General features: G+C 58.0%; 1 protein-coding gene across 12 annotated transcripts in view; it reads right to left on the bottom strand.

The window, feature by feature from the left end:
- DNMT3A (DNA methyltransferase 3 alpha) overlaps positions 1 to 24,333 on the bottom strand; it is a 266,976-nt gene that overhangs the window by 138,287 nt on the left and 104,356 nt on the right. For 4 of the 12 annotated variants that reach the window (XM_037893678.2, XM_037893677.2, XM_037893676.2 and 1 more), the window contains exon 4: positions 11,420 to 11,759. In XM_037893678.2, the coding sequence (XP_037749606.1) occupies positions 11,420 to 11,759 (340 nt within the window). Of the gene's footprint in view, positions 1 to 11,419; positions 11,760 to 20,843; positions 21,035 to 24,333 lie in introns of those variants that run through there. The other 8 variants (XM_043541985.1, XM_043541984.1, XM_043541983.1 and 5 more) reach the window with 5 other exon arrangements.

Below are 24,333 nucleotides of genomic sequence, written 5' to 3' on the forward strand. Positions count from 1 at the left end.
AGGCCAGTTTGTGTTATATTCCTAAAGCTCATGCTTCAGGGTTTTAACCGGCTTCAACCCTGCAGGGGTCAGGAATGGATTTTTTGCTCCCCGCTGTATTCGGGGTTTGTTTTGTTTTTTTATCTCCATCCTCTGAAGCACCAGGGATGGCTGTGGCTGGAGATGGGGCACTGGGCAGGGTGAGTCAGGGCTCAGAGTTCTCTCTCTCAGGTGCTGGGCTGGCTGGTTCTTGTTCACACACGCAGCGTCTAGCTGATTGCCGTATACAGGAATGACACATCACAGCTACAATCCTTAATTATACTCTGGTTTCTCTTCAGAGCAGTGTTCATAGAATCATAGAATATCAGGGTTGGAAGGGACCTCAGGAGGTCATCTAGTCCAACCCCCTGCTCAAAGCAGGACCAATCCCCAGTTTTTGCCCCAGATCCATAAACGGCCCCCTCAAGGATTGAACTCACAACCCTGGGTTTAGCAGGCCAATGCTCAAACCCCTGAGCTACCCCTATGCAGGGTCGGGAAGGAATTCTTCCCCAGGCCAGATTGGCAGAGACCCTGTGTTTTTTTTTGCCTTCCTCTATAGTGTGTGGGTGCAGGTCACTTGCCAGGATTGTCTGGGTGTCTCTCACCCTATTCCCTTGTCATGGTGGGGGCTGCAGGCACTGGTGCCCCTAACTCCCTCCTAGTCTCTCCCAGTGGCATGTAACAGCCTCGTCTCCTGTGGGCTGCAGGCCTTTGGTCGAACTTGGGTTGCTGGGTTAGTGTGCGGAGGCAGGATGGTGTTCATGGCCTGTGCTATACAGGAGGTCAGACTGCATGGCCGGGTGGTCCCTTCTGGCCTTAAACTCTGTGACTGGATGGTCAAAAGGCCTTTGACAAGGGCCAGCACATGAAGCTAAGTTGTTATGGGGTGAGAGGCAAAGTATTGACGTTTATTGCCAGGACAGAGCCTGCCTCCCTGCAATAGCGGCAAGAGTCCTGTGGCACCTTATAGACTAACAGACGGTGCTTTAGAGCCAGCAATCCAGAGGGACAGCATGCCAGGCGGTTGGAGAAACTGCAGTGCTGTGATTTCACACTCACATACAGGCCAGGCCCTAAGCAGGGTCTCGATGGCCTTGGTGGGAGGCTGATGGCAAACACTGTCCCACGCAGGAGAGCAAATGAGTTCCCCAGGAGAATGGGTTTGCCTCCCTTCCTCTAATTTGCAGAAGTGCCCATGTCCCTGGTTCATCCACTGGAAACTGTGGGGGGGAGGGGGGCGGGTTTGCAGGAATGGACCCAGAGCAATTAATGACGTCCCAGAGAGAGGATACCAGTATCAGGAGAGCATGTCACTGGAAAATCATAAACGCTGCCATCCTGGAATGTGGTGTCCCCTCACAACACCATTGGTCTTCACTGCAGAGGACATGGGGGAGGTCCCCACACTCTACACCCTCTTTTTAGGTGACAAATCTGAGGAACTGTCCCAGACTGAGGTGTCATTAGAGGAGGTTTTGGAACAAATTGATAAATTGAACAGTAATAAGTCATCAGGACCAAGTGGCACCACCCAGGAGTTCTGAAGGAACGCAGATATGAAATTGCAGAACTACTCATTGTGGTACACAACCTATCACTTAAATCAGACTTAGTGCCAATTGACTGGAGGATAGCTAATTTAACACCAATTTTTTTTAAAAGCTCCAGAGGCGATCCTTTGGTGAGGGACCTTGTTAAAGGCTCTCTGAAAATCTAAATATGCTATATCCACTGGATCACCTTTGTCCACATTCTTGTTGACCCCGAAGTGTCTTGAAGGATCAGCCCTGGTGTTTTCACCAGGCTGCCTCTCAGCTCAGTCTTTCCCAGTTGTTACTGTTTGGTTTTTTCCCTGTGTTCTATTCTACCTTCCCACCCACACACCTATCCAAAACAATACTCAGGAAAAGCCCCTGGGCAGGTTCACATACATTCTCCTGTTGTCCCAGGTGGGGCTTATGCTTACAGTGATGTTCACTGAAGGGTGTGTTCGCATCTATCAACCTCATTGGGGTTTTAACTCAACCCATAACAACGCTTCCCCCAGCACCTAACAGTATTGTCATGGGTCAAAACCTGGGTAGGGGGCAGAAAGTAAAGGGCAGGATGAAATGGTCAATTTGCATCATGGCAAAAAGGTAAGAGTGGGGGCCTCAAGGGCCCATGTTGCTGACTGTATTTATCAGTGATCTGGAAAGGGGGTGATACAGAAAGGTAACAAAATCTGCAGATGACACCAATTATATAGAGTGAAAATTTTCACTCTAAATAATATTTTCACTCCATGCATCCGATGAAGTAGGTTCTAGCCCACGAAAGCTTATGCCCAAATAAATCTGTTAGTCTTTAAGGTGCCACCGGACTCCTTGTTGTTTTTGTGGATACAGACTAACACGGCTACCCCCCTGATACTTGACACCAATTATTTGACCAGAGAGGGCTGTGAGGAGCTTCAGAGAGACAGAAACAAGGGGAGTGAATGGGCAACACACCAGCAGATGAACTTCGGTGTTGATAAATACAGAGTAATGCTCGTTAGAGGGGACACAAACTCCTTGCCCAACTTCCAGGGTTCTGCAAGAACTCAGGAAAGGGACGGCACACCAGTGCGGACAGCTCTGTGAGACCGTGTCTCAAGGTGCAGCTGTGGTCAAGGAAGCAAACCAGATGTTAGGATGCATCAGGAATGGGCTGGAGAACAATACAAAGAATCTATTAACGCTTTGGTGTCGTCTCATCTGAATAGCGTGTGCAGGACTGGTCAGCCCATCTCACTCCAGATCACGCAGAACAAGAGGGGGTTCAAAGAAGGCCAACAAGAATGATCAGGGACATGGGAAAACCCAAAGAGAGACTGAAAAGCCTGGGATGATGACCTTAGACAGGAAACGAATTAAGAGGGGACATGACCAAAGTCTACAGAATAATGATTGGTACAGAATGAAATTAGCCAAGCAAGTGTTTTCCATTGGCATATGGAACATTCATACCACGAAAGCAAGTTACTTCCAGCTAACACACAATGAGGTCTCTTTGTATAAGTGGGACATGAGCCGTCTGTGTGAGTCCAGATGGGCTGGGATGATTCATGTGGAAGGAGACATGCTGGTCTGGAGTGGTGATGACAGGCTCAGGCAGCATGGGGTTGCGCTGTTCAGGAAGTAGATCAGCCCCTACATGGCCTACAAACGGGTCAGCAGCAGGCTGAGGACTCTGATTGGCAGCCTTATAATGTAACTGTTTCCAGTGCTGCGCCCCGACGATTGACTGTGATGATGAACAAGCTGAGAAATTCTAGGGTGACATCAAGAAGGAGTTAGGAGTTCACACAAGGGGACTGGATGGTATGCATTGGCCCCGAGAGTTACCAGAATGGTTCAGCTGGGATGGGAAGTTCGGGTATGGCAAGAAAAACAGCAGAGGACTGTGACTCATGCAATTTGCGACTGGAAATTATTTAGTATTAACAAATACCTTGTTCAAGCAAAAACCACCAAGGCAGTGGACTTGGACATCACCAGATTTGTGGACTCAGAACCATATTGACTTCATCATGATCTCGAAGAGGAGGCATTCTGGTGTGATGGGGGAGCAGATCCTTCAAGAAGGCCAACACAGGATCCAATCAGAACTTAGTAATAGCCAACATAAAGACCAAACTGTGAAGCAAGAAATGACCAGCAAGTATGGTGCACTTCTCAAGGCAAACCGTGGAGGAGCATTGCAACTCTTGTGTGTTGTGTTTACTGTTCATTGTGATGTGATGCTACGGGGTTCTGCACTATGAGAGAACGTATGTACGCAGAGAAGGGAGATCGGGAGCAATCTTTTTCCCTGCCTTATAACACAAGAGTGATGGTACAGTACATGAAATAAAAAGAGGGTGAACTCAAAATCCACCAAAAGAAGTACTTTCTTACACAGCATGTACTTAGCTTGTGGAGCTCACTGCCTCAGGAAGACACTGAGGCTAAGAACTTAGCAAGATTCAAAAAGGGACCGGGAACCCTCTGGGAACCCTCCCACAACTCACTCCCATCCATAGCATTATCCTGCCTTTTCTGATGGGGAGGCTGAGCTGAGAAAGCTCCAGGCAGGCAGGCAGCTGGGGCAGAGGCTGGGCTAGAACCTAGGGGCTGGCACCTACCTATAACCCAAGTGGCCCCGAAATCACATGGAGAAGGGAAATGGGCACAGAGGCCGTTCAGATGCTCAGGGGATGAACCAACAACCAGGCCTGACTCCGACCCACCTGAACAGGGTCCCTTCTCCCTGCTATACTGACACCCCTTGTGTTCAGCGGCTTAACAAGGCTGTTTGCTGCCAGCTGCAGACTAACAACCCCAGAGCCTACCACAGATCCCCAGGACCCCCTCTAGGTTTGATGAGACTCCCAGGAACATGCCATTGAGAAGGCAAACAAGCTATGCCCGGGGCTCCCACATCTCATGATGGCAAACACTGCCCCACGCAGGAGAGCAAATAATGAGTTCCCCAGGAGAATGGGTGTGCCTCCCTTCCCAGCCTTTCCCAGAGCCCCCCAGGGCTGGGGAGCCATCCCAGAGTGCCCGCTTCCCTTAGCCTAGGGTCCTCTAGCACCCGTCTCAGTCTCCCTTCCCTGTCAAGACCCAGCCCCAGCTCCCAGGCCCCCTTCCTCCTGCTGGCTCCCCCAGGAGAGACCTGTCACAGCAAGCCACTTCAGGCTCTTAGGGAGAGCTACCGCTGGGCATTCCCACAGCAGCAGGACAAGACCTGGGCCTAACAGCGCCCCAAAGCCACTGAAAGGGAGAGGGAAGAAACTAGGGACAAGCATCTCCGCTCTACTGCCACACGCCGGCCGAGCAACCAAGCATGGGACGGTGTGATGAGGCCGTGCTCCAGAAGTCCTCCCTGTCTGGGCAAGATCCCTGAACTGCAGGGAGGGGGGCCCCAGGATGCCAATGAACCAAGGAACACCCTGGCCAAAGCAGGGAGGCAGCATACCTGGGCCACAAACCCACAAGGAGCAGGACTTCCCCAGCACCCAAAAGGGGGTCCAAGGGAACAAGGGGCAGCCCGACGTGGCCCACAGCCACTCTCATGTCCAGTGCAGGGCAAAGGCCCACACAGACTACAGCTCCCAGCAGGGAATGCTGTATCTCAGCCAAGCCGGTCCACTCAAGATGCAGAACTGCATGCTGGGACCTGCGGTCTCAGGGAGGCTGCACTTCCATACTGAAGTGAAGACATCTGCGGTCCACTCTGGTTCATACCAGTCAGGTGCAGCCCTCAGACTCCTGGAAGCTGCCAGAGTGGTCCTTGGCTGGGCAGACCTTTGGGGTGTCTGGTTTGAATATCCCCGTCATTGTTGGTTTCTGGCCTGGCCAGGATCACAGGGTCCCCTGCCTTTTCCTAGAAACTGTCCTTGCAAAGTTAAGCAAAGGACGTTTACACAGACACGCAAAACGGGCAGAGCCAAGCAGCATGGGTCAGCCCCTGCAAACCCTCCCTGGTGCCCACAGGCCATGGTGAGCATCTCAGGAGAAGAGAGTGATCTACCAGCGCCAACCTTGGAGAGTGACCGAGAAGATGCTGCTGGGTCTAGGCTAGAGTGTGGGTGACACCAAACCCACTGAGTGGTCACAGCTCAAGGCAGTTCAAGCTGCAGGCTGCTAATGTCCCGGTGTGGGTGAGGGTCTGTGCTACCCCCTTCTGCCCAGGCCAGCTACAGCCTGGAGGCTGTGTGTCACCCCGCAGAACCCTGCAGATCAAAGCTCGGAGAAGCTTCACTGGCAGGCGGAGAACCAGCGGGGGGAGGGAAATGTCCCTGTGAGCATCAGCTGGAGCCTGGAGTTACACCTAAGCCCTGAGGTGCACAGGAGGTGGCTGGGGAACAGGCACTGCTGGAGAGAGTCTCGCGTTAGAGATGTTTCCGGGTGTTGCGCTGCCTGGCCTGGGAGCGCCTGGCTGAGGCCAGCTTGCCAAGAGAACTCGCCCCACCCAGCTGCCTCTCTCTGCAGTAACTAGAACACTCTGCTCAGAAATCCTGGGGAAGAAACAGCTTTCCTAGGGCTGCTCTCTCCGGCTAACGAGTCAATGGGGGAACGTCTGTTTTCCGTCACAGCTGAGGCCCTGCGAACAGGGGGATGGCAGGGGAGCTCAGTCAGACATGGATGGGAGGTCAGGAAAAGCCACTCTTCCCTGCAAGTCAATATTGACCCCAGGGTGGCAGTAAGGAGCACTGTGTGGCTAGAGGTCCTGGCCTTCAACTGAGACCAGAACTGAGGGCTGGCCTGCTTGGGGCTGGTAAATTTCTTCCCCAAGAGAAAAGGCCCAAGTCCAACGGGGCTGATGCCATCTGCCTCATTAAAGACTCTCCCTGCAGCTGCACAGGAGACAGGATTTTCCTTCCTTCCCTAAGCAGCTGGGCAGCGCTGCTGTGACTGTAACCCTTACTGCAGCTGCGCCCGAGGCCCAGACCAGAACAGGGCCCCACAGGGCCGGCACAGGCAGCTCCCAGCCTAATTAAGGCGCAGATCCTGCTAGAGCGGTTAACAAGCCATGGAAGGGAAGGGGAGCAGGGGAGTCTGCCCAGTGACATGGGCTAGGAACAGGCACAAGGCATCTCCTGACCAGCCAGCAGCACAAGGAGGGCAGGCTGGGGGGTGGGCCTTGCCTATTGCCCCACTTCCCCCCCCACCCCGAGCACAGCAGCTCACACCACCAGGGTTTGAGGGCTCCCAAGGCTACAACCTGACATGTGGCTCCATGAAAGCCTTGGCTGCCCCCTCCCCACCTCTGCAGGGGAAGCACTGGTGAGGGAGAGGCTATGGAAATCTCTAGCACCCCAGGCGTCTAGCCGCTCCACTCCTGGACCCAGGGACCAGAGCTGTGCTCCAGATCCAGGGCCTGCTCTCCCTGCCTCCATCCCCATGGTCACTGGAGCACCGAGTGCTGTCTGACCTCTTTCGCTTGCATGTCGTAGCCAGCTCCCTGCCCCAGCCCCAAGCTCCTGGGGCAGGCACTGTGCCCCCATGTGTCTGTGCAGTGCCCAACACAACAGGCCCCCAGCCTGCCTCACGGTGCCCCCGCCAGGATTATTCAGGTGCAGTTGCCCCCCCATCCCCCGCCGTGTGGGGGCATTGTGCCATGGGTGCAGCAGCCTGTCTCTCTGTCCTGCCAGGACTGAGCTTATTTACAGATCCCAAAACGTCCCTTGGTCTAATTCCAAGGCCTGGCTGCTGGCAAGGAAATGGCAATTCTGGCTATTCCTGCCCCTGCAGAGCACTGGGGCCGACTCCTGAGGGATCCTGGTTTCTACACCCCCGCTGGGGGTCCTCCACTCTGCCCCCCAAGCCACGGAGCCCCCTCTGGCTGAGGTCTGTGTGGGACTCTCCTTGAGCCACACCAGCTACTGCATTCCAGGTCAGGGAGAACCATGAGCAGGGATCCCCGTTTTCCATGATAAAACCCAAAATTCTCTGATAAAAACAACAAAAATTGGCGTTTTTCCACAATGAAAATGAAATGCTGAATGTCAGCTTCCCTAGCCGCAATATACACAGGTGTCAGCTGAGCACAATGTTCAAAGCCTACCAGCACTGCCATCACTCATTATAATAAAATACAATTGATAGCACTGCTATTTGTATTTCTTACACACACCAAATACTTCGATGTCTCTATTCCGCTCTCTGGTTCTCCATATTAACTGAACACCCAGCTGCCCGAGCCTGACAGCAGCAGGGGCTGGGGTGGTCAGTCCCAGCCATGTATGGCTGTCTGCCTGAGCCCCACCACATCTGAAAATAAGGGATAGAAAGCTCTCCTGATTACCCGAATTTCTGGTGATGCAATCTGGCCCCGGTCCTCATGAGATTGGATAATCGGGGTTCCACTGTTTAGGGTTTTATTTTTTCACAAAATGTAAAAACCAAAGATTCGCTGTAAAAATGCAAATTCTGCATTTTTCCGCAGCAAACAGATTTCTAGGATCCCTGGCCATGAGTGCCAGGAGCAGGGAGCCCCTGGCTGGGTTAACAGCACCCCCTACTAGGCCAGGGAAGGCAACGATTCGCTAGGGCTCAGGCAGCAGTCTGACAAGAGGTTTCTAGTCCCCCATCAGCCCCACACGGAGCTCTGCGCAGGCACGTCATAAAAACCACAACTCCCACCCAGAGCTGGGCGAAGGGAGCCCTAACTACAGGCCTGGCACCTCTACCACACCATGCCCTGCAAAGCAAGTACTGTCCAGCAAGGGGAACACCCTCCTCTGACACCCCTTAACCACTGAAACAATTTCCCCAGGGCCATGGGGGATGCTCCATCCCTGGACATTCTACATCCCGACTGGCTGTTTTTCTAATGGATCTTCTCTGGGTAACTACTGTGGGGCAGGTGTCTGGCTGGTGCTATGCAGGAGGTCAGGCCAGTGGATCACTGTGGTCCCTTCTGGCTTGGGGATCTGGGAACAGCCAGAGGCAGGATCCAGGCTAGCTGGGCCGGGGCTGGTAATTAACGCACTGTGAGTTACCATGGCAGTTCCTGCTCCAGCTCTGCCAGGGAGCATAAATAACCGGGGTAATGATTAGTGAGAACTAGCACGAATGCAGCAATCTCACAGGGCAGCCGCTGGGAGCCCAGCTCAGCGCAGCTCTGCCAACACTGCTGGCTCCCTGCCCCTTTGGCCATAAAGCCATGTCATATTGCACCAGGCTAGGCCAGGGCCATCTCAGACATCCCAGCCCAACCAGCAGGGCCCACGAGGAGAGGAGCCGGGCACTCTCCCAGCAGGAAGCCCAGTATGACCCATCTCGCAGCTAAGACATCCCCATGGGCAGAGAGGGAAAGGGCCTTACCGCTGGGAGCTGGCTGTCTCCTAAGGGGTTTAGGAGCTGCCTGGGGAACACAAGCCACAGAAGGCAGAGCCGTGGCTAGTGCTCGGGGAGAGGGCAGGCAGTGGGCTACTGGGGGCACATCTTGACCTTCCTCTCACTCCTGATGCCTCTGCAGACAAACTTGCCTAATGAGTGCAGGAGCTTTCTTGGCTCATGGGGCAGGAAGCCTGTGTGTGTGACAAGCTGGTCTCTATAGGAACTGGCCCCTCCTAGAACCCTGCAGTGCTTCATGGGCCTTATTGCAGACCGGTGATTGAGCACAGCCCGACTCCGACACCTGAGCGGCAGGGAACTGCAGACGGGCTCTGAGAGCACTGCAAGAAAAAGCTCTACGGGCCTCTCTCCCACAGAGAAACCACGGGCTAGACACAACCCCCAACAGTCCAGCCCCACCCATTCGACTGCCTGGCACCCACATCTGGGCCTCACTTCACCAGCCAATCACAGCAAGCCTCAGGGGCAGCAAAGCAGAACTGGGTCCGTTCCGCCTGAGGAAAGCTGGCACCATCCACTCCATCCACCAAAAGGTGCCCAGCACGCCAGCCCGGGCTCTGAGAGAACGTACCAACACCCGCACTCAGCTGCAGTGCCCCAGCCCTGCAAGTGCCCCCAGACCTCACCGCGTGGAACGTGCAAAGCTAAGGCCAGTGCTCATCAAACACAGTCAGGGACCATGATCTGGAGGTGGAAACTGACGCAAAGCAGTGTCCAACCCAAGAGGAGGGAACTGCAGCCAGCACAGTAGAAGGCCTGAGTCTTCTCTTGTCTGCACCAAATTCCCCCTCCAGGACTTACATCTGACTTACACCAATGTAAGTGACAGACGGCTCAGGCCCAGGACGAGCTCCAAACCCAGGGCAGGGGGAGAAAGAGACTCCCTCCCATGGCCAGAAATGAGCAAAGGCTCTGCTATGAAAAGCAAGCAGGAAAACCGGTTCCCGGAGGGGAGAGGGGGCGGAGATGGCATGGAGGGGTCAGGACCAGACAGCAATAAGGGAATGGCTGCAGGAGTTAACGTCCAGCCCCAGGGCAGCCTCTGCTCCAGGGTTCTGTCCCCGTTACACTCTGGTAGCACCCATAGAGCTGCTCGTGCCAATGAGCCTCACTGAACTGCACTGCGTGTGTCTGACGTGTGCGTGGGACTGTCTGTCTCCTGGTGAGGGCCAGGCTCTCTATCCAGCGCTTGGCACTATTGTGGCTGGGCATAGGGGGCAGAAAGCAGCGAGATCTTTCCAAGTGGGCATTTCCTCTGGCATAGTGGAGTTCCCAGCTGGCAGAGATAGCTCCTCCGTTGTAGAAGGCAGGCCAGGGGCAAGAAGGGAGATGCTACTGGACTGTGGCGATTTTCTGCTGCATATGGCCCCGTGCGGCCACAGAGCGTACTTCCTAGAATCTCTTAGGCGACACAAAGGACGCTGGGTCGGGGCTGGTGTAGAACTGACCCCACACTCAGGGTGCTGCAGCTGGCTTTTCTGTGCCCCCAGATAGTGGGCCCAGCAAAGCGTCGGAGCCGGTCTCTCTCTCTGTGCAGCGCCCTGGGAGCCCTTCTCAAAACCCAGGAGCGTGCTTGCCCGCCTTCGGGAACAGGGGACAAGAGAAGACGGCTGCCTGCCTCTCCCCCATTCCCTTCGGGCCACCAGACAGTAACTGGGATCTCAGAGCTGTGGCCAAGGGCAGTAACCGGATTAGCAGTGACTGACATGACTGAGTACAGCACAAAACCTAGGGGGTGCACAAGAGCTATGTCCCTTAGCTGCCCCCAGCGTTTACCCGCGGCAGCCCCGCAGGGACCCGCTGCAGGTTCTTCCCCTCCCACAGCCCAGCAATACAGAGCCCATTCCCCAGGCAGGGGGCAATGAGGGCGGAACCCAGAGCTGGCAGTCTGGCACTGGTGCCTCCCCAGCCGCTCTCCAGGGTGGGTGTGCTGGGGCATCCCTACTCTCTCCCCGGGCTGGAGAGGGGACCCCGCCAATGGTTCGGTCTCCCCCGTTCCTGGGTCAGTGTCTCTAGGAGCAGTGAGGCAGCTGGGAGCACAGAACCTATGGGGTGCGGGCAGTCAGTGGGAAGCTGGGAACACACACAGCTCTTTGGGGGGGCAGGTCAGGGTACTGCTGGCTGCTGCTCCCCAGTTGCTGGGGCTCCCCTCCTGGTCTCAGCCATTAGCCCACTCAGCTTGCCAGGGCTGTCGTTTGGCAGGAATGAGGCGGCTTGGATCATTCCCATGGAAGTTCGGTATTTACTCTATCGCCCTCTCTCCACGACACCCACCTACCCCCATACTGTGTCCCTGGGCTCCCAGCCAGCCCTCTGGTGCCCAGGACTCCAGCAGTACCTCTCAAGCCTGCTCCCGGCCCTGGTCTCTGTAGCAGACCCTCCCCCAGGGCACCTCAGTTGGATGGTGGCACCACCGGGGCACAGGCAGGAGACAGCAGGACCACTGGCAGGTCAGAGGTCACGTTACCCACGCTCCTGGATTCTGCCAGCCCTGTAGACGGGAGCCCTAAACGCTAAGGTCTTACTTTTCCCAGCTGTCTCCAAGAGTTTCCTCTTGCCTCTCTTCTTCTGGGGGGCGGAAGGGGCCAGCTCACCCTCATCGGCCGGTGGGTCCGGGCTGTCCTTCGGGGTGCAGCGCCCGTTCTCCAGGACCTGGCCTGTCTCACTGTCTGGGAGGCTGTCCGTCTCGTCCTCGCCATGCTGCCCGCCCTTCGGGGTCCCGTCGCTGTCCTCCGGGCCTTTCCACTGGGCACCATCTGTCTCCAGGTCTCCATTGGGCACCTGCTCCGTGGAGCCAGCATCCTGACAGGGGGCGTGGCACTTTGGGACTGAGGCAGTGTCTTTGGATGTTTCACTACTTTCCACCTGCAGAGACAGAGAACGGGAGAGGCTGAGAGGCCAGCTCCTGCCCAGCTCTCGGCTGCATAGGCCCTTGGGCCACCTTCGCCAGCACCGTCACCCAGCCTCATCTGCCCTCAGTGCTCCCCAATCTGGCCCCCAACGTGCCCCTTGATCCATGTCCCACGTGCCCTCACCTGATACGGCCCCGAATGATCCCCAAAGAGCCCCTCGGTCCAGCTCCCAGCTACACCCTTGTACTAGAGCTGGCACGTGCCCTCACTGGGACATCTCAGTCCTCTCCACCGCACGTCCACCTGCCCCTGGCTCCTCCTTCCAGGGGGTGCCCCGTTCACCGGCACTTTGCATGAGTCACCTACCCTCTGGGAGGGCTGAGCCCTGGCGGCCACGGCACCATGTATCACAGTCCTGCCCCGCAACCCCACGTACTGCACCGGACCCACACCTGGGGGGATCAGGGCCGGTGCAACCACTAGGCGAACTAGGCGGTAGCCTAGGGTGCCAAGTGGTTGGGGGCGGCGGTGGCGCGGAGGTGAGCTGGGGCAGGGGGGCGCGGGGAGGGCCGCATGCAGCAAGTAACGGGGGTGGGGGGCGCACAGGAGAACTGCTCCCCGCCCCAGCTCACCTCTGCTCCGCCTCCTCCCCTGAGCACCGCCCTGCTCTGCTTCTCTCCCTCCCAGGCTTGCGCGCCAAACAGCTGATTGGCGCCGCAAGCCTGGGAGGCGGGAGAAGCGGCGGTGTGCTCGGGGAGGAGGCGGAGCAGAGGTGAGCTGGGGCGGGCAGCTGCTGCACGCGGCTCCCCGGGCTGAGGGGAGGGAGGGGGCGGCGGGGACCTGCCGCAGGGGGGGCTCCCCGGGCAGAGGAGAGGGAGAGGGGGAGGAAGGGGGCGGCGGGGAGCTGCCGCGGGGGGGGCACCTCAGGGGGGGGGGGGGCGGGGAGCTGCCGTGGGGGGGGGGGGGCGGCGCAAGGTAGAAGTTTCGCCTAGGGCGTGAAACCTCCTTGCACTGGCCCTGGCGGGGATGAGGGTCCAGAAAGGGCCCGTCGGTGCCCTCTAGTGCTGTACAGCTCTGAGAGTGCCAGAGAACCCAGTGCTGCAGGGGTTAAAGGCACCGCATGGGGCAGATGCCCAGCCCTCTCCCAGCAGTGAACCCCCTGCACTGTACCGAGCTTGGGGGACCAGACTGCTCCCAGCTACAGGCAGCAGGTCAATAGACTATTGACCCCCCAAATACACACACACTGCACCCCAGAGACATCTCCTGGGGCCTGCATGATATCCTTCCCCATTGGCTGTAACTTCCCCAGTGCTCCAAGACTTATTGAAAATCAACATTAACAGTTCAGTGAGCTCCCCAGCCAGCTCTTTTAAAACTCTTGAATGAAAGTAATCTGGTCCTGCTGGTTTAAAAATGCCTTACTTTAGTAGCTTCTGTCTAACATCGCCCAGAGATACAAATGGAATGGAAAGAGTGTTATTGTCATCATATATTTCAGGCTCTTTTCTTACTACAAAGATAAATGGGACGCCCCAGGAAATTATAGACCTGTTATCCGGACATCAATCATGGGCTGTGACCAAAAGGGCTAATGTGATCCTTGGATGCATAAAAAGGGGAATCTCAAATAGGGATGAAGGATTATTTTACCTCTGCCTTTGGAGCCATGAGACCACTACTGCAATCCTGTGTCCAGTTCTGGTGCCCACAATTCAAGAAGGATGTTGATAAATTGGTGAAGGGTCAGAGAAGAGCCACGAGAATGATTAAAGGGTTAGAAAAGAGCTTTACACTGATTGACTCAAGGATCTCAGTCTATTTAGCCTAACAAAGAGAAGGTTAAGGGATGTCTTCATCCCAGTCTATAAGTACCGACACAGGGAACAAACATTCGATAACAGGCTCTTCAATCTAGCAGAGAAATGTCTATCAGGAGCGAAAGGCTGGTAGCTGAAGCTAGACAAATTCAAGACTGGAAATAAGGAGTAAATTTTTGATGGTGAGAGTAACAATTATCCACTGGAACAATTTACCAAGGGCCACGGTGGATTCTCCATCACTGACCACGTTTCAACCAAGATTGGATGTTTTTCTAAAAGATCTGCTCTGGGAATGGTTCTGGGGCAGGTCTCTGGCCTGTTACATAGATGATCACCATGGTCCCTTCTGGCCATGGGATCCAGGTCTCACCCGAGCCTGAAGCTGGTCACACGGGAGCGCAGGCAAGAGGCCTCCAGTGATAAGCAGAGGGGGGCCCTGGCAAGGGAAGCGGGCAGCGTGGGGATGCATGCCCTCTGCCCCATTCTGAAGCATCTGGGTCCTGGGACCACCGGACACCTGCAGAGTGAGTTGCAGGCCCTGTTCCCCTCCCCATGTCCACTCCCATGTGCAGGAAAAGGTCAGGCTTGGGGAGACCAGACTCATAAATACTGTATAGCCCAGCCCAGCCCATGCCTGGGACACTGCACCCAGCAATTATTCACCTGCTGGGATGCAGGGGGAAGGGCAGGTGAAGGCTGTCAGGTCTGTAAATAAACCAGCACCCTCCACCCTGCAACATGGCTGTGTGACACCCCAGCAGGGGTGGGAGGGTGCGCACACCCACCCACACACCCAGAGCTCATTGAAACCCTTCTGATAGTGTGCCCCAGCCTGCACTCCTTCCTGCCCTGCTGGTCCTTACACGTGGCCCCAGCCCCACCTGGAAGGAGAGCTGCTCAAATGGCTAATGGGATCAGAGAAGCCAGAGCTGGAAAAGGCCCCTCAGGCCTCATGCGACTGGGCCAGGATCGCCCAGTCTGTCCTCTAGGACACCATCCTGTCACCAGAGCTCCCAGCCCTTCCCCAGGAAACAGCCCCCAGCTGGGCCCATTTCCCTGCCCGGCATCTCTCCTGAGCCCAGGCTAAGATCAAATCCCCACTCCCACCCCGTTACGCCCCCTGCACCCCTCTCGAAAAGCCCCACATTCCAGGCTATTGATCTCACTTGGGAGATGAGATTTTGTCAGACACCAGCAAACCCTTGGGCTCCAGGCACTGTCTGGAGACACACGCCCAGCCCTTCCTCACCCCCAGCTGCCTCGTGCACACGCCTCCAACTCCCTGGAGTCTGCCTCATTCTTTTCCTCCCTTCACAAAAGGCCCGTGACTTGTTTTCTCGCATCGTAAAAACCATCCTTGGCCCAGCCCCTCAGCTCCAGGCTCACTGAGTGTGAGACAGCTACTGCTGCTGGCTTCAAGTCCTCTGCTCAAACTCCATCCCAGCCCCACTCCAATCTAGCTTCTGCCCCATGGCCTCCACTGACACCCCCCCCCAAAGATCTCTAATGACCTCTTCTGAGACCAACTTCACAGCCAGTGCTCCAACCCCAGCCCCTCCAGGCCATGGCTGGCTGCCTTTAACACGACTGACCACGCTCACTTCTCTGTACCCTGCAATGCCTGGGCTTCCGGGAGCCTGGCCTCCTCCCTCGGTGTCTCAGCTGGGGGTGGTCTTGCTTCACTCTCCTCTTATGGGGTGGGTCCCCTCAGGGCTCCATTCTTGCCCCCTCCTCGTCTCCCTCTACACTGTCTCTGGGGGTGTGTCTACGCAGCATGCAGAAGGAAGCCTCCCAGCCCGCCTCAGGAGACTTGGCCCTGTGGGGCTCACACGGGCGCTCTAAAAACAGGGCTCCAGAGCCTGAGCTCCAGCCTGAGCCGTAGCATCAGAGCTCTGTCTACACAGCTCTTTTGAGAGCACTAGCCCACGTCCGGCTAGCCCAAGCCTGACCCAGGCTGACAAGCTCACTTCCGTGGGCTGCGCAGACAAACCCTGGGTGTTCTCAGCCACAAACATGGCTTTGGCTTTAACACCTATCTTTAAGCTGATGACTCACAAATTCACGGCCTGCTCCAGCCCTGTCTCCCTCTCTCTGCCCTAAGATCTCAGCCTGTGTCTTGAATGTCCTCCCGCGGGTGTCCAGCTGCCACTGAAACTTAACACAGCCACAACAAAGCTCTTGCTCTCTGCCGACACCCTGCCCTGCCTTCTCTGGCATGGCGAATGGCACAACCAGCCCCGCTGCGGCTCCAGCCTGAATCCTGGCTTCCTCTCTGACCCACACACCTCGGCTGTGTTTGCATCTCCCCGCCCTCCCTCAGAACGAGCATCATGACAAGGGCAGTTTGGTCAGTCAGGCACTCCACGGTCTCAGCCTGGCCCTGAACCACGGGGCTCCAGAGCCAGGTATGCGCGTGCAGCATGGGACAGGCAGGCCAGTGACCTGAGCTCACAGGGTACGCCCAGCTGGGCTGATGAAAGGCTCCCAGCACCCATGAACTCTGAGCTCCCTCCAGCAGCGCAGGCCAGAGGGGATCTCCATGCAGCCCTGGCAAATCTGCCACTCTGCTCCCACAGCCGGCTGCCTTACCTGTCCCATCAGAGCAGGGTGGGCCGCAGGCAAACAGCCCCTGCACAGGGGGCCCCAGACCTGCAGGGATGAGCTGCACCCCTCTCCCCTCAGCAACAGGGAAACCAAACTACTCCCAATTCCCCCTCTCCTGCTGGGAGCCTGCCAAGCATGCAGCCAGCCCTGCTGCCCCTCCGGAGCCTAGAGGGTAGGATTGGGCGCTGTTGTCCCAACACGCATGGATAGTTACACCCTGCCGCAGCCCCAGTCAGTCACACCTTTGCACTGAGCCCAGCCACCCCTGCCCCACTCCTGACACCGGGCCCAGGAGCAGATCCAGCCACCCAGCTCCTCACAAAGCGCCCTCTGCTCCTGGCCTGGCCTGCCGAGTGAGCTGTTAATCCATGGCACTGCGTCAATGTGACACCTAATGCTGAGCCAGCTGGACCCCAGGGCGACACCCAGGCCGGTTCCTCGCATCCCCCAGTCCAGCAGCCTGGGTGACAGGAACCTCCCCCAGGAACCAGGGCTGGGACCAGGCACTGCCCCAAGTGGGTGGCACCAAGGGAGGCCCCCTTCTCCTCCTGAGAGTGACAGGCCAGGCCATGCAATGGGATCCCAGAGCTGTTCCTTCTGGACACTGACGCTTGGCCCTCCCTGAGAGCTGTGCCCGCCGGGTATCTCTACTGCACTGCTCGCCATGGTGCTTATGGGGAGGGGGCGGGCAAAGCCCCAAAGGTGGGCCCAGGCTGGCTGAGGCCTGATACTAGAACTGTCTAGCTGTACCTAGTGCACCCCTCTTGTCTTCGGGATCCCATTTCCCATCTCACCCCCACCCCCACCCAGGGCCAGGCTGGCCCATTCTGCACCCAGAGCTCCTGGCCTGAGGCACAGAGCCACGCGGAGGGCAGGGTAAACCTCTCGGTGCTGAGTGTGGGGCAGAGACACATGCCCCCCGGTAACCCCGTGGCCACCTCCCAGGGCCCCAGGAGAGCTCTGTAGCAACAGGATAGACCCTCCTGCCAAAGCCAGCCGGTGAGTAGCCAGAACATGGCAAGTCCTGGGAGCATCAGGCTTCCCCACATGGTGCTGCGTGGCTGGGGCGGGTCTCTGCTGAACGGCATGCAGCAGGGCGGAGGAGGGAGGGCCTGTGGCTTCTTGTAGCACTTTTCATTAGTCATGTAAACCCAAAGCGAAGGAAGGCCCAGGGACACGGATTCCTACCAGCAGCTGGGCACCTGCATTATTCATAGCCCATTAATACTGGAGAGGAGCCGGCCTGCGCTGGCAACCCTACCCAGCTGCCTCCACTGGGGAAAGTGTAAAAAGTGTGTGTGAGAGTCAGGCAGAGCCAGAGCTCGCACAGGGCACATGGGCGACAGGAACAGGGAGGTGAGAGACAGACCCTGGCCAGCTGCCCAATCACTCTCCCCAGCCCCTCCCAGCTGCACTGACTGGTGTCTGCCTTCTGGAGCATCCTCACTGTTGGCTACCAAGCTGCGGGGCCTGGCCCGCTCTGCAGTTTGGCCCTGCATGCGCGAGCAGCCAGCCTATTTCCTCTGAGGTGCCCTGGGACTGGCCTGCCCTGGCAGCATGGTCAGGTGGCTCTCACTCAGCAGTGCTGTGCCACCCAGGGAACTATCTGACAACAGTTCGCAATGATTGTTTAAACCCCTCTGCACTGGGGAACCCGGGTGGGCAAGCGGGGCCAGGCGGGAGCCCTGCAGAGAGCACGAGCTGTGGTCCTGCCCTGGGCTGGGTGAACGGCGAGGGAGATCGCCAGCCCCAGGCGCGTTGGGTACACAATCAAGGCTGACCCTTCCCCATAGCCACGCAGCCCAGGACAGAGATGGCAGGGGCTCCCGGCTGGGGAGAGAAGGGCAGGGCTGGCAACCAGGCTAATGGTGTGAAAGCCAACCAGGTGAGTTCCCACCCCAGCCTTGATCCCCCCTCTGCCTCCTGCTCCTGGGGCTTGGGGGTAAGCAGCCCTCCACAGGCAGGGAGGAGCAGTGCAGCAGGCTCATGTCCCATCCTGCCATCCTCCCAGGCCTGGGGGCCAGGACTCCCACCCTGCTCAGCAACAGCGCTCGGGTGCCATTTGCCAGGGGGTCCAGGAAGACCCCGCACAGCGGAGAGGCTGCAAGGGGAGTGGTGGACGGAGGGGGAAGGGTGAGGAGTAAAAGTGAAAGGGCCCAACCTGGCTCAGTGGTTTCCGTGGCAAGGGAGAGTGAAAGTGTAAGCATGCTCTGCAAACCCCAGCAGGGACGTGTGCTGAGGCAGCGCTGGCTGCAGGGGGCTGTGCTGGGGGGCGCTTTGGTTCTTTCCATAACAGCAGAGTGCCACCCAGCTGCAGGATCGGGGCCAGGCCACAGCCCTCCGAGATACCAGGCACACACACAAACCAGCAACAAATCCGATGGGGCAGCGCTGGGGGCTCTTCTTTCCAGGCTGCCTTTGGGCCCCCACTCCCCACCACTGGGGCTGCCTTGGGACCCCGCTCTCTTCCCCCAGGGCCACCCTGGAGCCCTTTGACAAACCTGGCCACAGAGATCCGCCTCCAGGACTGATTACTGCAATTCATTCGCTCTAGGAACAAAGTCAGACCCTCAAAAACCTCCAGCTGGGGCAAAATGCAGTGCCATTCCGCTTAGCAACACATGGACACATCACCCCATGCCCCGCTCTCTCCTTCAGCTCCCCACTTGAGCCAGGTCAAGGTCTCTGTCCCGATACTCAAAGCCCCAGGGAATGGCCCTGGCTCCCTGTGTCCAGGGCCTACCTTCCTCCAGAGAAAAGAAACTGTCCCCCACTGGGGGAGACAGAACTTTCCCGGGAGCTGGGCCTGGCCTATGGAACTCACTCCCACAAGAGGGCAGAGACTCCGAGCTCCAGGCTGAATCAGAACTCAGGTCTTCTAGCTGCTGCTACTTTCCATGCTGCTACTGCAGGTGGGGAGGGCAGAGTCTGGGTTATTACTAAACTGGGACGCGCTCAGCTCCTCTGCTGATGGGGGCCACCCAGCCAGCCGACTAGCCAGCCCACCCCTGCTCAGTCACCCACACTGCTCCCTGCAGCAGAGCCCCCTAGCCCAACGCCGGAGCACGGAGATCTGCACTCAAGGCGGGAGAGCGCTCCCCCGAGTCACACTGCTCCCTGCTGCACCTGGGCCCCTGGAGGTCCCCCAACTGCCCCTACACCAAGCCCCCGATTAGTGCCTCGGCCGAGTCCTGCCTCACATGGCCACCCTGCACCCGGCAGCAAACATGGCCCCATTTCTGAAGCAGCCATTTGCTCAACTGCTGCACTGGCTCAGCCTCCCACCCCGGAGGCCCCATGCCGGCAGGGTGCCAGGGCTATGGCCATGAGCTCACCAGGCACATTACATGCTCCATTAGAAAGCATGAGGTATTGAACACTTAGCTCAGTTTCCTGTGCTCCAAACCCAGCGTTCGGCTCCCTCTGCCTCTGCACCACCCTCCCGCAAGCAAGGCAGCAGGAACAGGCCTGAGCCCTGGGGCCCAGCTCAGCCTGCCTCTGAGGAGGAACAAGAAACCAGGAGCACTGCAGAAGCCGAGGGCCTGGGACTCTCCCCGTGGGCCGAGGCAGGCCTGCTTGGAGCCCAGCCAAACATGGAGGGAGCAGCAGAGAGGAGGTGGCTTGGGGAGAATTCACTCAGCGGCGGGAACCTCACGTGGTGCCAGCCTTCTCGGGCACCGCACCACCCTGCCCAGGCGAGACCATGGCCCTCCCACTCAGTGCCTGCTGTGCCAACCTGTCCTCGGCCCAGGCCCTGCAGGCAAGCCTGGGTTTGAAGCAAGAGGCTTGTCCCTAAGGCAGGGAGACACGCCTGGAGTACCAGTCCCCATGCCCCGAACGTGACTTGCTCTCAGTCCAGCCCCTTCTCTGCTGCAGGGCACAGGTGGGCATCAGGAACCCCTTCAGTCCAGCTGAAATGGGCCCAGGGGAGCCTCCCCCTTGCCAAAGCTCACTCAGCTCCTCATCTCTCTCTTACCAGGCAGCCTTGTCCTGGTGCCATGCCAGTGCCACATAGACCCCCAACACCGCAGCTCCTGGCACCAGCTGGCCACTTGCTACTCCCTTGGTCTCGCTACTCCCTTGGTCACAGGTAAGTGAGAAGGGAAGTAGGGCCGGGGCTCTGGCAGCGATCAGTGGGGCCAGGCGCTGTGCCCGGCTGATGCAGAACGGTTCCGACACCAGCATCATGCCCTGTGGAAACTACACGTCCCAGGATGCAATGCACACTGGCAAGGGGACAGAGGGCACAGTGAGCCTGCCAGCACACGGCTTGGCTTTGCCTCTGCTCCATCGGCTGGAATAGCTAAGAGGGACCGGGGGGCTGCAGTGAGGATCGAGGGGCTTGGGCTTAGGGGGGCTGAACCCAGGATTAAAATGGGGCGGGGGGATACAGGGGAGGCTCAAGGGTCGCTCTCAAGAGCTCTCCGTATCCTTCCCTTTCACAGACACTGAAATTCCGCCACAACTAACTCACAAATCGCCTGGCACCAAGGCTGGAGAGATCCCTGGGGTCCCTCGCTGTATGCCCAGGAGGGACCCCACTGCACTGGGTCCCCAGCAGCAGGCAGGAAGGTGTCACTGTGGAACCCCCCACCCACTCGGCCATGTGCTGACGGACACCCCGCCCGCCAACAGCACATCCAAGGCCACAAGGGGCAGCTGCCTCTTACCATGGTGCAGGCCCCAACGCATCCCCTCCGGAGCCCGAACGGAGCCCCCAAAGACAGCTGCCGCCTGCCTGCGTCCCAGGAGCCTCCTCCCCACGAGCCTCCTCCCCACACTTGTTTCTCTATCTCAGAGCCTGCAGCAGACGCTTCCTGCTGAGCACTGGCCCTGACGCTGCCTCGCTCAGAGTCACTTCCTCCCGTCACAGGCCAGCCCCCCCTCACCCCCAGCGACTCGCCTGCTCCGAGTGCCCCGGGGACCCAAGGCCTGGCTCCACAGGAGGAATGTGAAGCTGCAGGGAGTCGGGCAGGATGTGCCAGGATGCAGGGGAGAAAAAGGCAGGAACTGAAGACCTGGTGGGGAGGAGGCCCAAGCAGCTGGCCGTGCACTGGGGGAGGAGGTGCAGGGAAGGGCAGAGCTGGGCACAGCCAAGAGACACACACACCAGCAGGGGGTTAAGCAGTGCAGGGGAAGAACCAGGGTTTTGCAGAGGGGATGGCGAAGAGACAGCAACAGCCTGGAGCTGGGGAGGGGAAAGCTAAGGAGCCCAGCCTGTGTGCAGCTGGAGCTGGGGCTGAGGCGCATTTGGGGCTTACTGGGGTCAGGAGGGCAAGCGAAGCCCTCCTGTGAGAGTGGGTGGGGTCGCCAGGCACGGACCCCGGGATGCCCATAGAGAGGGGGAGGGGGAGCAGCAAGCGATATTTGGAACTGGAGGATGATGGCGGGCAGTCTAGCCCAGAGCCCTGACTGCCTGAGGAGGCTGGGGGTCTGTCACAAAGCAGCACAAAGCCGATTGGGGCAGCCCTTGAGAGACCGAACAAGTCCCACCCTCTGCGACCGGGAGGGGACCCTGGGTGCCCAGCCCCCAGCCCACACCACCACACAGCAAGACTGCCTTAGGAACTGCAGGACACTGGTGACACTGCCTGTTCCCGGTCTGTCTCTCTCTCAGCCTGGCCACTCCGGGACACCTGCACACACACAGACCCCAGAGAAACCCCTGGCTGCCCTGCAATCCCCTAGGGAGAGCATCCGCCTGCACCAATGCTTTGTTACTGTCCCAGCCACTGCACTGCTGGACTGGCCACGGCTGTGTTTGCTTTGCTTGACCTGACCCGACCCTTGGTTCCAGGGCTTTCCTTTATTGCACAGATATGAAGTGCAGGGAATGGCGTAACCAGCCACATTGCAGTGTGTTCATCGGCACGTGGACCCGGGAACGTACACGCGGGCACGCACTCTCTCGCTCTCCATCTCTGCACTCTATCAGGATGCCAATGTTTGCCTGAAACCCCCAAGCCTCGTGGCAGATGCTGATTCTTGTAACTCATTGAACCCATTCGAATACAGGGGAGGTGGGGTTGGACTTTTAGGAGAGAACATAGGGTGTGGGCAGAGTTGAGCTCAGAGAGGAACCCTGGGAGCAGCCCGGCCTGGAGAGAAGCCAGAGCTAGGGCTTGGCTAGCTTCACTGCAAATTCCTTAATTGAATAAATCCAAACTCTCAGAAAAGGGAAAGTTTTGAGCTGCTACAAATTGTGTGGACTGTTTGGAAGTCATACAAACTCCTCGTCACACTGCACAAACCTACCCCTACACAAATGCTCTGAGTTGGCACAAATGTACATGCTGTAAAAGACCATGGTATAGGTGGTCTGGCCTAGCAGTCACAGCTTGGCTGAAGTCTGTCCAGCAGGGACAGGAGCCACTGGGCAAGAGTGGGAGGAACCACAAGGCGAGGTCCCATAAACAAGAGTCAGGGTCAATGGCAGGCCAGGGTCAGAGACCGGAGATCAGAGGTAGTACCGGGTTAGAATCGAGAGGCAGGAGTCGGGGTCAGAGTCAGGCCGGGGTCAGAGACCGGAGATCAGAGGCAGTACCGGGTTAGAACCGAGAGGCAGGAATCAGGATCAGAGTCAGGCCGGGGTCAGAGACCGGAGACCAGAGGTAGTACCAGGTTAGAATCGAGAGGCAGGAATCGGGGTCAGAGTCAGGCCGGGGTCAGAGACCGGAGACCAGAGGTAGTACCGGGTTAGAATCGAGAGGCAGGAATCGGGGTCAGAGTCAGGCCAGGGTCAGAGACCGGAGACCAGAGGCAGTACCGGGTTAGAATCGAGAGGCAGGAATCGCGGTCAGAGTCAGGCCGGGGTCAGAGTGGAGATCAGTGGCAGTACCAGGTTAGAACCGAGAGGCAGGAATCGGGGTCAGAGTCAGGCCGGGGTCAGAGACCGGAGACCAGAGGTAGTACCAGGTTAGAATCGAGAGGCAGGAATCGCGGTCAGAGTCAGGCCGGGGTCAGAGACCGGAGACCAGAGGCAGTATCGGGTTAGAACCGAGAGGCAGGAATCGGGGTCAGAGTCAGGCCGGGGTCAGAGACCGGAGACCAGAGGCAGTATCGGGTTAGAACCGAGAGGCAGGAGTCGGGGTCAGAGTCAGGCTGGGGTCAGAGTGGAGATCAGAGGTAGTACCGGGTTAGAATCGAGAGGCAGGAATCGGGGTCAGAGTCAGGCCGGGGTCAGAGTGGAGATCAGAGGCAGTACCAGGTTAGAACCGAGAGGCAGGAATCGGGGTCAGAGTCAGGCCGGGGTCAGAGTGGAGATCAGAGGCAGTACCGGGTTAGAACCGAGAGGCAGGAGTCGGGGTCAGAGTCAGGCTGGGGTCAGAGTGGAGACCAGAGGCAGTACCGGGTTAGAACCGAGAGGCAGGAGTCGGGGTCAGAGTCAGGCCGGGGTCAGAGACCGGAGACCAGAGGCAGTATCGGGTTAGAACCGAGAGGCAGGAATCAGGATCAGAGTCAGGCCGGGGTCAGAGTGGAGATCAGAGGCAGTACCGGGTTAGAATCGAGAGGCAGGAATCGGGGTCAGAGTCAGGCCGGGGTCAGAGTGGAGACCAGAGGTAGTACCGGGTTAGAATCGAGAGGCAGGAATCAGGATCAGAGTCAGGCCGGGGTCAGAGTGGAGATCAGAGGCAGTACCGGGTTAGAATCGAGAGGCAGGAATCGGGGTCAGAGTCAGGCCGGGGTCAGAGTGGAGACCAGAGGTAGTACCGGGTTAGAATCGAGAGGCAGGAATCGGGGTCAGAGTCAGGCCGGGGTCAGAGTGGAGATCAGAGGCAGTACCGGGTTAGAACCGAGAGGCAGGAATCGGGGTCAGAGTCAGGCCGGGGTCAGAGTGGAGATCAGAGGTAGTACCAGGTTAGAACCGAGAGGCAGGAATCGCGGTCAGAGTCAGGCCGGGGTCAGAGTGGAGATCAGAGGCAGTACCGGGTTAGAATCGAGAGGCAGGAGTCGGGGTCAGAGTCAGGCCGGGGTCAGAGACCGGAGATCAGAGGCAGTATCGGGTTAGAACCGAGAGGCAGGAATCGGGGTCAGAGTCAGGCCGGGGTCAGAGTGGAGACCAGAGGCAGTACCGGGTTAGAATCGAGAGGCAGGAGTCGGGGGTCAGAGTCAGGCCGGAGTCAGAGACCGGAGATCAGAGGCAGTACCGGGTTAGAACCG

Source organism: Chelonia mydas, chromosome 3 (assembly GCF_015237465.2).
Source record: "Chelonia mydas isolate rCheMyd1 chromosome 3, rCheMyd1.pri.v2, whole genome shotgun sequence".
Classification (NCBI taxonomy): Eukaryota; Metazoa; Chordata; order Testudines; family Cheloniidae; genus Chelonia; species Chelonia mydas.